The sequence below is a fragment of the Chinchilla lanigera genome, unplaced genomic scaffold (assembly GCF_000276665.1).
Source record: "Chinchilla lanigera isolate Chin_1 unplaced genomic scaffold, ChiLan1.0 scaffold00001, whole genome shotgun sequence".
Lineage (NCBI taxonomy): Eukaryota > Metazoa > Chordata > Mammalia > Rodentia > Chinchillidae > Chinchilla > Chinchilla lanigera.
This window is the reverse complement of record NW_004955402.1, coordinates 7251750-7265075: the sequence shown is the minus strand read 5'-3', so window position 1 is coordinate 7265075 and position 13326 is coordinate 7251750. Positions and strand designations below refer to the sequence as shown.

The following is a 13326-nucleotide window of genomic DNA, read 5'->3' as shown; positions in this document are numbered from 1 at the left end:
GAAGGGGCTGGACTCCACATCCGGCTAGGTACATAGACTCACACACTGCGCATGCTCGCTACATCCCGCGGCCGCCCGACTCTGGGGGCGGGACGAGCGCCTGTTACGTGAGCCCGGCGTCCCTCTTCGCGATTTCCCTACAAGGACTTGGGCTACGAGGCCCCGCCCCTCCCCAGGCCCTGGAATGTGCCGAGAGGCCGAACCACAGGACAGACGCAACCATCTGCGGAAAGCAAGGGGGGCAGGGGAAGACTTAAAGTGGAAGAAGCGATATAAAAAAGACGGAGACTCAGTAATCAAACACAAAGAACTGCCACAGTTTCTGTCATGTTATTTTCCGTCCGCTTATACCCTTATCTTGTGCAGTATTTCAATACTGCGCCCTCTGACCACAGTGGCAGATCCCCTCCAGGTCGCCTCCCATGAACCCGGCCAACTCTCCCGGCCGTCCGGGGTGACTGGGCTTCCTTCCGGTGTGCTAGGAGTGACCGGAAGTGCTGGCTTTTAGCGGCTCTAAGAGTGAAGGGGTGAAGATAGAGGCGGCAGCGAGGGGTCTGCTGAGGTCCTCTGGTTCTCGCGGCTGTGCTGGGTGAGTGGTGGTCTCGGTCGCCATCCCCGGGACCCTTTTCCGCAGGGCGGGGGGCGCACCCAGGCCGGTGTTGAGCCCTAGGGCGGCTGTAGGATCGAAGGCTGCGGCCACAAGTGGCCCAGACGCAGACTTCGCTCCTGTGTTCGAAGTGGGAGCTCGGAAATGGGGCTTAGCTCGCTGACGCCTTAAGCTTGGGCGACTGCCGGGCCCGCGAAACCCGAGCCCCCCAGAACTGACTCCGGGACTATGTTTAGTTTCTAACGTAAACTTGTCCGATTCCAGGGGGTTTGCGCCAAAACCGGAGCTGCAGCTGTTGTTGCAGCTGTTCGATTACGTTTAGTAGCAATAGCCAACTCAAACTTGAGCTCAGGACCCCTCCTGGAACTAGAACTTTTAAAAGTGGTATTTCAACGGAGAGGAGTTGGAGGTTTAGTTTGCGGCTGGAGGGAAAACTACAAAATAAAATAGCATTTTTCTTTCGGATGGAGACTTTGAGTGAAATCAATTTCCCAAAGAAGTGTTTACTTCTAATGTAGTTTAGCAGATATATAAAAATATATGTCAGTTCTTTCAAACCTTTCCGCTCAGGGGTCGGTTGTGTGGTCGGAGGCTGCGGCCGCAAGTGGCCCAGACGCAAACTGGCCACTAAAATGGGTTTAGATTTTAACTTCTTAAATGCAGTATTGTATCTAACAGTGGGAAAAGAGAGTATTCATTAAAATTGCTGGTGTGTGTTTGGTGCTCTGGAAGGCCTTTGATACGTTGACCAGAAAAGCATATTTTATTTTCAAAAGCATGGTGTTATTGTCAAGTCAGCCCTGGCAGCTGTCTTTGTGAAGTGGTTAAGAACTTTTGGGTGTGGCAGTTTTAGAGAACTAATCCGACTTTCAACCGGAAATTTGCAACAACAACAATAAAAAGATTAGTCGGAACGGAAGCCTTAACTTGAAAGAAATACTTTTAAAAAACTGTATGGTAACACAGAAGTCTCTAAGCTTGAAAAAGAATGCATTGATTAAATGAGATGTAGACTTGATCTAAATTTGGAAGGCAAAATAACGAGGTACTAGCACACTACACAGTTCTCGGATGGGAGTTTTTCAAGGCTATATCTTATTACCCAGTGTATTTTCAATATAAGTATTCTGTAAAAGAAAAGTCTATAGGTTATTTTACATTTATAACCATGTTGTAAATGTTGGACTCTTAATATTTTAGTTAAAGCAATTTAATATATACATTAGTATGGGGCTGGGGATTTAGCTCAGCGGCTCAGCACCTTGCCTGGCAAGCGCAACGTAGTGAGTTCGATTCCTGGTACCGGAAAAGAAAAACAAAAACAAAATAATAATATATACATTAGTATGGACTGGTTCCATTTTAATAGGTTTTTCGAAATCTCTAGATATCACAGTTCCTAGACATTCTTGCATTTCTTCATCTCAGAATTCTTCTGGTTGCCCCTGGCTTGTGGAGAAACCTGCTTTGGTGATCTCTGCCTTCTATTTCTTCCTATCTTAATCTAGTCTAACATCTTCTGAGGTATGTTTCTTATATCTTCTTTTGTTTTAGCCTTTAATGATTATCCTAGAGCTCTTAAAACACACACACACACACACACAAATACAAATTCATTGCCACTAGCACTCCCTGCCCTGACTTAAAATGCACCTATGCTCCTGTAACCTGAATCTGCTTGTTCTTGCTCAACAGCCCTTCATTTATTTTCTCACGCATCGAAATACTCATACATTGTTTAGTGGCTGCTCTGCAAAATCTCTTACTTTTTAAGTTTCACAGAGCAAATAACCCTGGCACACCAAAGATCTTTCATTAAGTGTTTCCAAAATAAAGACTCAACTTTACAAGTGAGGATTCTTCTAATTTGGTGATCTCAGGCATTAACCTGGTTATCTTCTCAGCCATCCTAAATAAAGAATACATACACTGATGTGTGAAAGAGTTTCAAATTTATTTTTCTCTGACTTTTTAAACCAACACAAATTCTGCGTTTGCAGAAGGCTTGTTATGTGAGGAGTTACAGCCACCTTTGTTTGGGTGGGGTGGTGATATGGGTAGCGAAGAATCAGCAAAGAGCCACTGACAGTATTGAGATGATCTTGAAATCACAGTGCTGTTCCTGATTTGATTCTCGCTGCCCACATTTATGTCATCCATACTTTCAGTTTGGTGGGGAAAAAAATAAATGACAGTTTCCTTATTTTGGAACAACTGACCATGATACTGGACTCCTGTTGCTGCAAGGGTTCTAGGTTTCTGTTGGAGATAAATCAGAGATCAGAATCCATTCTCCTGAAAAAGTAAGGCCCAGGTTTGACTTGCCCAAATTATACTGTCAGATAGTAGAATTAACTACCTTAATTGGTAAAATTGATTAACATCTGAATCGCTCTTTTTTTTTTATTTTTGTCTTTTTGAGACAGGGTCTCGCTATGCAGTTCAGGCTGACCTTGAGCTCACTTTGTAGCCTAGGCGGGCCTTGAACTCACAACGATCGTCCTGCCTCAGCCTCTTGAGTGCTGGGATTACAAGCGTGGGCCTCCATGCCTAGCCTAACATCTGAATCTCTTGATTCTAAAGATACTTAGCTTCCAACTGATACTGCATAGGGTTTTTCAAAGTACCTGTCCCCAGAATATTTTAGAAATACTGGACACAAAAAAAAAAAAAAAAAGAAATACTGGACACAGAATCTTTAGTGAGCTCATATTTGCTAATCTGCCACTTTATCAGTTTTCATTATTGTCACACACTTTAGTCATATCTCTGGAATGAAAACTATGTGACTCATTTCATAAGTTGAATCAATCATTGCCTTTCTTTATAGTTGTCTCTCTGTCTATATTTTAAGGTCCTGTAAGATAGGACACATGTCTTACATAGCTTACCCTTAACTAGTGGTCAAAACTAATGACATTTGATACACATTAGTGTAATTAGCTGATCATCATAAGGTAGATACGACTAAGTATTGAATGACCTAAAGTTCTGTGTGAGGCTGTTTCCTGGGCTGACCAAAAACAGAGAGCAGCAACAGTCCTTTTGAATGATTATACTGTGCATTTATACGTTTGAAAAATGCGTGATTGGGGGTAGGGATGTAGCTCAGTGGTAAAGTGCTTGCCTAGGTTTTGCAAGGTGCTGGGTTCAGTCCTCAGCACTGCCTTCCTCCCTACCCCAAAAAGCATGATTAGAAGACTAAAAAACATACCAGAAGTTTAATATACATCTCTACAATCCAAACGAAGCATTTTTAAAAGGTACCTTTTAGGACCCTGGCCCCACCAAATTGAGTTACGTGTGTGTTAAAAAATCAGTTAGTGGTCATTTGACCTGTAGTTCTCATCAGTTTCTTTGTTCTTAAAATAACTGATATTTCTGCATCCTGGGGGAAGACAATGTTGGCATACAGAGCAGACTATTTTTAAAGATGTGCTTTGGCTTGCAGAGGCATGACATGCTTAAAATATTAAAGAGATACAATGTGCCCCTCCTTGGGTCTTCACCACTCACTCCAAATCAAGTACTTTTGAGAGACAGAGGAATAGTATGTTCCATAACACCTTGTGGGGTTTTTAACATTTGCCATAAGAAGGAACATACAACTTTGTATCATTTAATAGACGACACACACCCCGCAGGAGGTATTCCACAATGAAAGACATTCATGAATGGCTTGGTGGGTCATGAAAAGCAGTCTCTGACAGAATGATTAAAAGAATCAGAGAAATTCAGGAGTGTATCATTCCTGTGCCGCATATGGTATATCTTTTCAATAACATCCCAGTGTGTGGCCAAAGAGTGCTTTCTTGGACAGACTAGAATTTGTGACTGCCTTGTCTGGAATTTCTTACTAAAATAAAGTAGGAGAACGGATTTAGCAAAAATAATTTGAATGAAGCTTTTCTAATTATTTCTATAATTGAATTTAGACTGAATGATGTCTAGTCAAGAAAAGGATATAAGAAACCGCTTTTGAACTCATAGGAAACATTCTTTGCTGAGGGCCACTACGAGTGCTGAGATCGAGATAGTAGCTCATTCTTTGCAGTCCACAGATTTATTTTTAGAGCAAGGGCATAGTGTTTGGCCACATCATAGCTAAATGTTGTTTTCAGAACATAAGCTTTAAAGTTGTTGTCCTGGTCAGAGAGTGAAGTCAGTAGTGCCTATTTTAGACCTGCTTGAAGAATATAACTCAATACAGTGTCACCCTCGCTGGTCAGAGGTTCGCAGTCTCTCATCTCTACCTCAGCTCTGAAGGATGGTACGGTAGAATTTTACTATCTCCTCACTATCAGATTTTAAGTTTCATACAGAATTTTATATAGTCTTTTAAAAAGTAAATGTCGAAAGGGAAATTGCCTTTCACTTTATGTATTCTTAGACATTTTTAACTATTAATTTAAAATGTACCAGAATAAATTTAGGTAATCTGAAAATAAAACTCATTTCTGTACCTATGTAACATGTTCTCTAAAGCTTTTTAAACTAAATTGTTTTTAAAACTTATGTTCGGATTTGTTTAGAGGAATCAGTTACGTCAAGTGATTTGATGTGGCTCTAGTACAGGAAACTGATTTGGATAAAATACGGCATCTGCCGGATGTAATTATAGATGGATTGGCTTCAGGTTTCTATACTTTTCCATTGGGCTTTCAACAAAAGGTGTCTTAGGGCTGGGGATTTAGCTCAGCGGCAAAAGCACCTGCCTGGCAAGCGCAAGGTCGTGAGTTCGGTTCCTGGTACTGGAGAAAAACCAAAAAAAAACAAAAAAAAAAACCCAAAAGGTGTCTTGACTGACTTTGAACCTAAAAGTGAAGGTATGATGGGGAAGGTTAGTTGAATGTGGAAGGATAGTACTTGTTGGTAGTGATGAGAAACCGCTCTGTCGTCTTCCTCCTTCCTCCTGTCCGCCTTACTAGGATGGCTGGCTTAGGCAGGGATACAGACGGCGGACCTTCAAAGATGAATGAGTGTTTCCGAGCTCCCCGTAGTGCTGAAGTGTAGCCTCCCAGGTCCCTGAGTTTGGTTCTTGCTTTTTCACTGTTACTAACGCAGTCAGTGGATTTAGTTATGAGCTGTCAGGCAACTGTTTTACACAGGATGAGGGTTGTGTGATCTTATTCATATACTATGAGCTTTGCATTGTTGGTTATTTAGCAATGGGCTATTTATAAAAATTTCACAATTTTAAGGCTGAGTGAGCTGAAAATACAAGTCTGATTTTTTTTTTTTCCCTTTTAGTTTGGTCCTTTGAGTAATGGATTCCGATTAGTGGAGAGATTATTTATAAAGTGGTATTATCCTGCAAAAAAAAGGCTCTTTAACTACCTCATACATATCAGGAATCAGTGTTGTTTCTGTTTACTTTTGTTGATCAGTGTTTTCATTCAACCTTAAATAATCTTAGATACTAATTTTATTTTCCTTGTGTTCCTTTCTTTTTAAGAATTCAACTGCCACCATGTCGAGCAAAAGGGCAAAGACCAAGGCCACCAAGAAGCGCCCTCAGCGCGCGACGTCCAACGTGTTCGCCATGTTCGACCAGTCACAGATTCAGGAGTTCAAGGAGGCGTTCAACATGATCGACCAGAACAGAGACGGCTTCATCGACAAGGAGGACCTGCACGACATGCTGGCCTCGCTTGGTAACGCTCAGTTCTAATGTGAATATGCTGGGTAGTTTCTCCACGGGGCCTCTCATGTTTATTTCATCAGTCTGAAAGCCCCGTGAAGCCAGTGTAAGGAGTCTGTTAACATTCAGATGAAGTGTGGAGCGTTGTTTCCCGCAGGGACACAGCGGATCCCAGTATCTGTCTCCTTCTCTCTGGGTGTTGAGCTGTGTGTCATTCTGATGTGGGTCTGTACATGTGTCCGTGTGTGATTTCAGTATGAAAGCAGTAATGCTCCTTCTAACATCCCAATGGAATATCATACTGTCTCCACACTTTTAATATAGACTCTATTTGTTGAGAAGACCTTTTTCCAAGTAGTTTTACACCAGGGAAACTATACCAATTATCATTTCTTGACAAAATGTTTGCTGTGGTTAACAGCTAAAGTTACGACCCTTTGTTTCATTCAGGAAAAAACCCAACTGATGACTACCTGGACGCCATGATGAACGAGGCGCCGGGCCCCATCAACTTCACCATGTTCCTCACCATGTTCGGGGAGAAGCTCAACGGCACGGACCCCGAGGACGTCATCCGGAACGCCTTCGCCTGCTTTGATGAGGAGGCCACAGGTAAGGCAGAGGTGACCTTTAATTACAGAGTAACTTAATTTTTAGTTACGGTAACTGAAAGGTACAGTAGTATAACATACTCTAATGTAACACCCTCAGGCTTAGACTCTGCCTGCTCTTTCGACAGGAATCCCCTCTGGGCTGTTCATCATTCCTGTCCCTGCCTCTGTCCGTAAATACTAGCAGTTTATAAAATTGCATGGGTTCTATTTGAAACCTCTTTGTGAAACTTAGATTATTCCTTTACTGGAAGGTTAATTCTACAGGGATTAGGCTCTCACAAAGTGTGTGTTGAGCCCCAGATATGGTGGTGCACGCCTGTAATCTCAGCGCTTAACAGGGCTGAGGGAGGCGGATCACCTGTAAGTTCAAGACCAGCTTGGGCTACATGGAAAGACCCAGTCTCGGAAAAAAATCCCACAGATGTGTTAAATGATAGCTTTTACCAGAGCCAGCTTGGACAGAGTGTAAATTGCTATCAACTGTGGTACCGGTACAGTTCTGTACTTGCTCAACAGGTATCTGTGAGCAACTTTAAAACTTAATTTAAAACTTTAAATTTGCTCTCTGACCTCTATTTTAAAATAAACCAAGCAGAGTGTAGGCGCTGGAGTCAAGGCTACATGCGTTCAGATTCCCTTCTGCTACTGAACAGCTGTGTAATTTTGGGCAAGTTAAAGTCGCCAAGCCTTTGTTTCTTCATTTGTGAAATAGGCATAATACTATTTATCTCATAGGGTTGTTGTGAGAATGAAAGAGAAACTGAGATAATGTCTAAAGGCTTAGCATACTCCTTGGCATTTCCTTAATGCTCACAAAAACAAAACGTTAACTGCATAACTACCCTTACGCAGAAGTGTAAATAAGAGAAAAGACATAAGGGAATGATTTCTAAGGCTCTCCATTCACGTGGCTTAGCCAAATGTTTTTAGAAACAGAAAGCCTGCCAGGCATGGTGGCGCAAGCCTGTAATCCCAGCTCTCAGGAGGCTGAGGCAGGAAGATCACCGTGAGTTTGAGGCTGGCCTGGAGTACATAGTGAGTTCAAAGCCAGTCTGAACTACATAGTGAGACACTATCTCAAAAAAAAAAAAAAAAAAAAGATGAAGGCCTGCCTGGTTATCTGCATCCCTTGGACCAGTTTCAGTACTGTGTGGTTGGAGCCTCCGATGCTGGTGTAGACCCGCCTTGGCTCCCGCAGCAGAACCACATTCTGGCTTTATAGTCATTGCTCTCAGCTCTTGGTCATTTCCCTGATTTCCAGACACCACCATGCATCGCTGTGCTGACTTGTGCCATCTTTTTCCTCTCTGCCTTTCTCACTGTCCTGCCTCCTCTGTCTCCTTTTACACGCAGAACCTTTCATTTGTTTCCAGGAAGAGCAAGTGGAGGAAGAACAGGCAGAAGAGACTTCCTCCTCTTGCTCCTCTGAAGAGCTTGTCTGTTGCTGGTGTGCTTTACTCCGGGCCCGTCTCCCTTTTTAAATGGAAGAGAACAAGCAGTCTCTGCTGCTGTTTAGCCTGTCACCCTTTATGGAGCCTTGTCTATGATTCTTACCACTTTCTCCTGGCTCCCAGGGAGGCAAAAGGCTTTCCCATTGTCTTCATGTACCAAGTGTTTTATTTGTGTCTCTCTCCTGGCACGTTCACTGTTTGACTTTATGTTTATGGTACACATTTCCAGCTACCACGATTTCTTCCCATTCCAGTGGGTGCTTGTGTTGACTAGCATTTTGTTCTCATCTTTGTAACCGTTTCTGGCACCTACCACCATCCCTTGCCACAATAGATAATTAATTTATGTAACAGTTGAATGACTTGCCTAGAGATGAGGATTTATTACTATAAAGCTAAAATTCTAAGATTGGAGGTGCATTTTATAAAATTCAGGGATTGAATCAGCAAAATCCCCACAAATCTCGTTTCTTTCCTTTTCTTCTTCAGACTCACTTGGTAGGAAATATACTGTCAGTGTATTAGCTTAATTCCACATGCAAGGAAACTGTCAGTTTTCATTGTCTGCTGTATGAATCTTAGGGATGTGTAGTTCAGTGATTACCACCTGCAGTAACTGGTGCTTATCATAGAGCACGTGAGTTGCTTGGGGAGCCTTGGAAATGCCAATACCAGATGATAAATCAGGTGACATTCGGGCTTCTGTTTCTGTAAGTACTTACATTTATTCTTTTAGGCAAGCAGGTTCATGAGAACCTCAGTACAGAAAACGCAGAGAACAAAACGACACTTCTTGGCTCGCTGCTGCGTATCCCCACTGCTTAGTACCGTGTCAGTGACACAGTCGGTACCCGAGTGTTACTGCATGTGGGAGGCCGGGCCATATTTGTTACCATATGTCAGATTTGTCTGTGTTTAGTATCTCATTTTACATAGAAGAAAACCAAAGTCAGAGGTTAAAGTGACATGAATGGGTCTCCGCGTTGCCGGGTCCTTCCCCGCAGAGCATACACTGTATTTCTGACGGGTTGATCGTCTTAGGTGGCCGGTAACCACTCTCGGTGCCACTTGTAGTTAGGCCTCGGCGTAGCATGATGCTGATACCCGGTTCCTCACCCCGCAGGCACCATCCAGGAGGATTACCTGCGCGAGCTGCTCACCACCATGGGCGACCGCTTCACGGACGAGGAGGTGGACGAGCTGTACAGAGAGGCCCCCATCGACAAGAAGGGCAACTTCAACTACATCGAGTTCACGCGCATCCTCAAGCATGGGGCCAAGGACAAGGACGACTGAAAAGAACTCCAAATTCCCTCCAAATGCTCCTTGTTGCCACTTTGGGTATTTCTGAGATTTTCTCTTAGAGTCTGTTGCATGCCTATAGCTTGACAGCTTTCGCCTTTCTTGTTTTGTATTTATTCTCAGCCATTTTGGGGCACATGTACCTTTATAATCAGACTGGAAATGGGACTTTTTGACGTTTTCAGAACAGAAGACAGGGTCATTTAACTTTCCTGTGGTCCTCTTCCCCCCGTAACTGCGGTCTACAGAGTCAATATATTTTTTCAGAGAAAGTTACCCACTCAATTTTTTCTGAACCATAATTAAACTTTATGATAAAATACTTGTTTAAATTTCTTATTTACCAGAGTTGGCTTTTGTGGGTGTTAGTTGCATCCTTCAAAGAAGAGGATGAGGTTTATCCTGGAAAACTACGTGCATCCTGGCCTCCACACTTTGTTTCCCTGACAACCCTAGCTCCTCTCTGCCTGTTCATTTCTTCCTCTCCCAAGGAAATCTTGTTTTCACTGCCCTAAGTAGGGTTACTGCACTTTGTCTTCCAAGTTTTAAAATGATTTCTTGTAGGAGTTGAGTATACGTGATTATTTTAATAGCTATAAGTTCTTAGGTTTGACTCACCTGCTTTATCTGATCTAAGCTTTTGCACATTATTCCATGCCATTTAAAAATAGGTCAGGACACTGAGTGTAATTTTCATTTGTCCTATTTCTTAAAATATTTTAGCTCCAAAGGTTCTGTGGAATGCTTTTTACCAAAAAGGCAGATTTCTGCATTGTATTTCAAACTTTTGGGAAGATAGTGTACTATTCTTGGTGGAGTTTTCTTTACTGCAGCAACCCCCCACCAAAGTCCAAGTGTGTTTATGCAGAGATTCATCTGAGCCCCCCTGTGAATTTTAGACATTCCTGACCTGCCCACAATCCAAACAGCTGAAACTACATGCCTGAGAAAGTGAGATCATTGTTCCAGTCCTAAAAATAACTTCTGCTATTTGCAAAGAGGCAGGACTGCTTCAGGATAGTCTGTGGAGGACACTTTCACTCACCTTAGGCTTCAAAACCAGGCTCCTAATATTCGTGAACTTTAACAGATTGGAAATGGTGGGGGGAAAATTTGGTTAAAAAATTAGCCTGCAAAGAGGAGCAATTGGCTAGTACCCTAATGACGTCTAGTTTTATGCACCTATTAACCAGGCTATCTGTGAAGAAACTATTACCTCATTCAGTAGAGAATTGCTAAAAGCCTGAGTGGCAACCTTTGTTCCACAGGGGAGGGAGCCGGATCCTGCATCTGCTAAACTGGGAGCAGCATGACTGGTAACAACTAGTCTTTGCCCCTTCAAGATTATAATCACAGAACCTGCCCTCATTCTCTGCCTAACTTTCCGGGCTTCCACCATTATGCTAACATTTTGTTGAATTGAGTCTCCATTTCACCTGAGAAAAATCATCACCTCTGGTTTGTTAACAAACTTCCAACGAAGAATAAATAACATTATTTCCATTACAGAAAGAGTACTACTAAAATCACCCCTTGCCGTTTCCCCATTTCCCTTTTGAAGACCTGTGCAAGGAGACAGCCTTCTGTAGGGACAGTACGTGGTCTGCCCTGAGTGAGATTAGCCTCCTGCCTTGGCAGTAGCATTCTCTGCTCAGTAACTGGCCTTTGCCTATGCAGGGATGAGTGCCCATAAAAGTTCAGAGTATCTCCTTCAGTGCTGGATTTGACTTCAAAACCAGTCTAAAAAGTTTGTGTGATGAAAATTACCTTGCAACAAACCGTTTCCAGAGTTCTGGTTATACCAGCAGAGTGGAGGCAGTATCACTTTCACCTGCGAATGATTGTGTTACCATTTGGACTCCAGGACCCAACTTTGAAGTGATCAAGGAACCTATGGCTTAACAATAGGAGTCCTAGACCTAGAAATGGTCATCACTTTACCTGATACCAGTAGATGCTTGGATGCTTACTTTGAAATTCCTGAGCAGACCCAACCTGACAGATGTGTGTGTTCATTAGGAGCTGTTGCTTGATTTCCCTGGTTCCTAGCTTTTTTGTATTTCCTGCCCCCTCTTGTAGAGATTGCAGGAGCTCATCCCACACTGATGAACTTATTGCCCCTTGCTCTTCCAACTTCCAGTTACTTACTCTTCTAAACGTACCTGTGCCTGCTCAGATGGGGGTTAGGCCTTTTTTCCAGTGTTTATCCACATACATTTTACAGTTGTAATGAATTTACAACTTACCTTTTTTAGTTTGGTATTTCTTAGTTTTTTATGTTTTGGCATAGCTGCTGTTCTTGTTTGGGGTATGGTACTTTTGCAGTCAGACCTTTTAATGGATGAAAAATTATCTGGTTTATCATTAATAAATATGCTTTTCTTTGGAGTCTGGAGAGAATATAGCTTAGAATTACTGTTTTGGAACAGTGCTGTCCATTACATTTTTATGGTACTGGAAATGCTCTGCTGTCCATAGGATGCTAGCTGCATGGGGCTGGCTGTTGAGCACCTGAAATGTATCTAATACAAGTGAGGAGGTTAACACAAGGTTGAATAGCCATGTGTGGTTAATAACCATTGTATTAGCACAACTCTAGAAACTTCAGAGGTCAGAACAGAGGGTTGGACGTACAACTCAGCAGCAGAGTGCCTATCCTGCAGGAGGCCCTGGGTTCCATGTCTAACACAACAGAAAAGTATGTGGATAATCAGGGTGACTCGGCTGGTCAGGTGAGGGCTTATCAGTTGCATGGACCGACAGTACCCAGACAGGCTCTGACAAAGACCTGTGAAGCCAAAGTCTGGTGCACGGAAAGACTTGTTTAAACCCTCAAAGGGCAGACTGTGGTTAAGGAAAAGCGTCAATATTTAGAACCAGTGTGATTTCAGATAAGGACCCCAGCATCACCACCCCCTGGATGCTTTCAGGGGTGCAGATTCTCCTTAATCCTACTGAATCCTAGCGCTGGATTTATGTTTAACCGCCCCCTACCCGCCTTCTTTGACCTGGTCCTGTTTAAGAACTACTGTAGTAGCGCTGGTTACCTGGTTTCCTACTTTCTAGGAATTACTGGTTAAAGATTTCTAGATACGAACTCCCTGAAGGAAGAAGTTGGAATTATTTCCTCTTTCCAGCACCCAGCTCGTGTTTAGGCAATATGTGCTCAATAAAGACTGGCTGTTAGGCTGACTTACCTTCCGTTATTTTGAAATAGTGCGATTCTAGATTATTCTGAGGGGAGGGAAACAGCCACAAATAGCATCTGGAAGAAAGCCTGAGTAATGGTGTGACATTTTTGACCAAAAGCATGTATGTACCTGCAGTGTATGCATCTCTTAGTATCTTAGGAAAGCAAAGAATTTGAATAAAACTTTAGTGGTTGAAAGGGGAAGGAAACAGTCACCGCTGTGTCCCAGTGAGGCCACAAACCTTATAATCGGGAGGTAGGGAAGGAGGAGTAGTTACACAACTTGACAACGGCTGGGTGCAGTTTTCAGAGTGGTATCCAGGGCCGGCAGGAATGTGCCCGGCCGCGCCCTCCTCCCTTCGTGTACTGCGGGGCACCTGCTCTAAAAGACGAGTTGTTGATCGGAAATTCGCACGTAACCGGGCTACTTCTGCTAATCCTGGCAGCCCCGGGCGGGCCGCTTCCGGCGCGGAGGACCCACCGCCCGCTCCGCTGTCCGCGCGCCGTCCCCGCCCCGCCGC

The 13326-nt window shown here is 43.3% G+C and overlaps 1 protein-coding gene across 2 annotated transcripts; it reads left to right on the top strand.

The window, feature by feature from the left end:
* The first annotated feature begins 476 nt into the window (after positions 1-476).
* Positions 477-9937, top strand: LOC102015067 (myosin regulatory light polypeptide 9). 2 transcript variants are annotated; one of them, XM_005372654.2, is made up of 4 exons: positions 477-589; positions 6063-6261; positions 6699-6860; positions 9437-9937. In XM_005372654.2, exons 2-4 carry the CDS (start codon positions 6078-6080, stop codon positions 9607-9609), a joined length of 519 nt encoding a protein of 172 aa, XP_005372711.1. In that variant the 5' UTR covers positions 477-589; positions 6063-6077; the 3' UTR covers positions 9610-9937. The 2 variants fall into 2 exon arrangements, with proteins under 2 accessions (XP_005372711.1, XP_005372710.1); XM_005372653.2 differs by lacking the exon at positions 477-589 and adding an exon at positions 4778-4877.
* Positions 9938-13326: the final 3389 nt, after the last annotated feature.

What these genes read in the sequence shown, in the direction of transcription:
- LOC102015067 (XM_005372653.2), top strand. An exon ending in CGACATGCTGGCCTCGCTTG is followed by an intron (nt 6,262 to 6,698) that starts GTAACGCTCAGT and finishes TGTTTCATTCAG; the next exon opens with GAAAAAACCCAACTGATGAC. An exon ending in CTTTGATGAGGAGGCCACAG is followed by an intron (nt 6,861 to 9,436) that starts GTAAGGCAGAGG and finishes CTCACCCCGCAG; the next exon opens with GCACCATCCAGGAGGATTAC.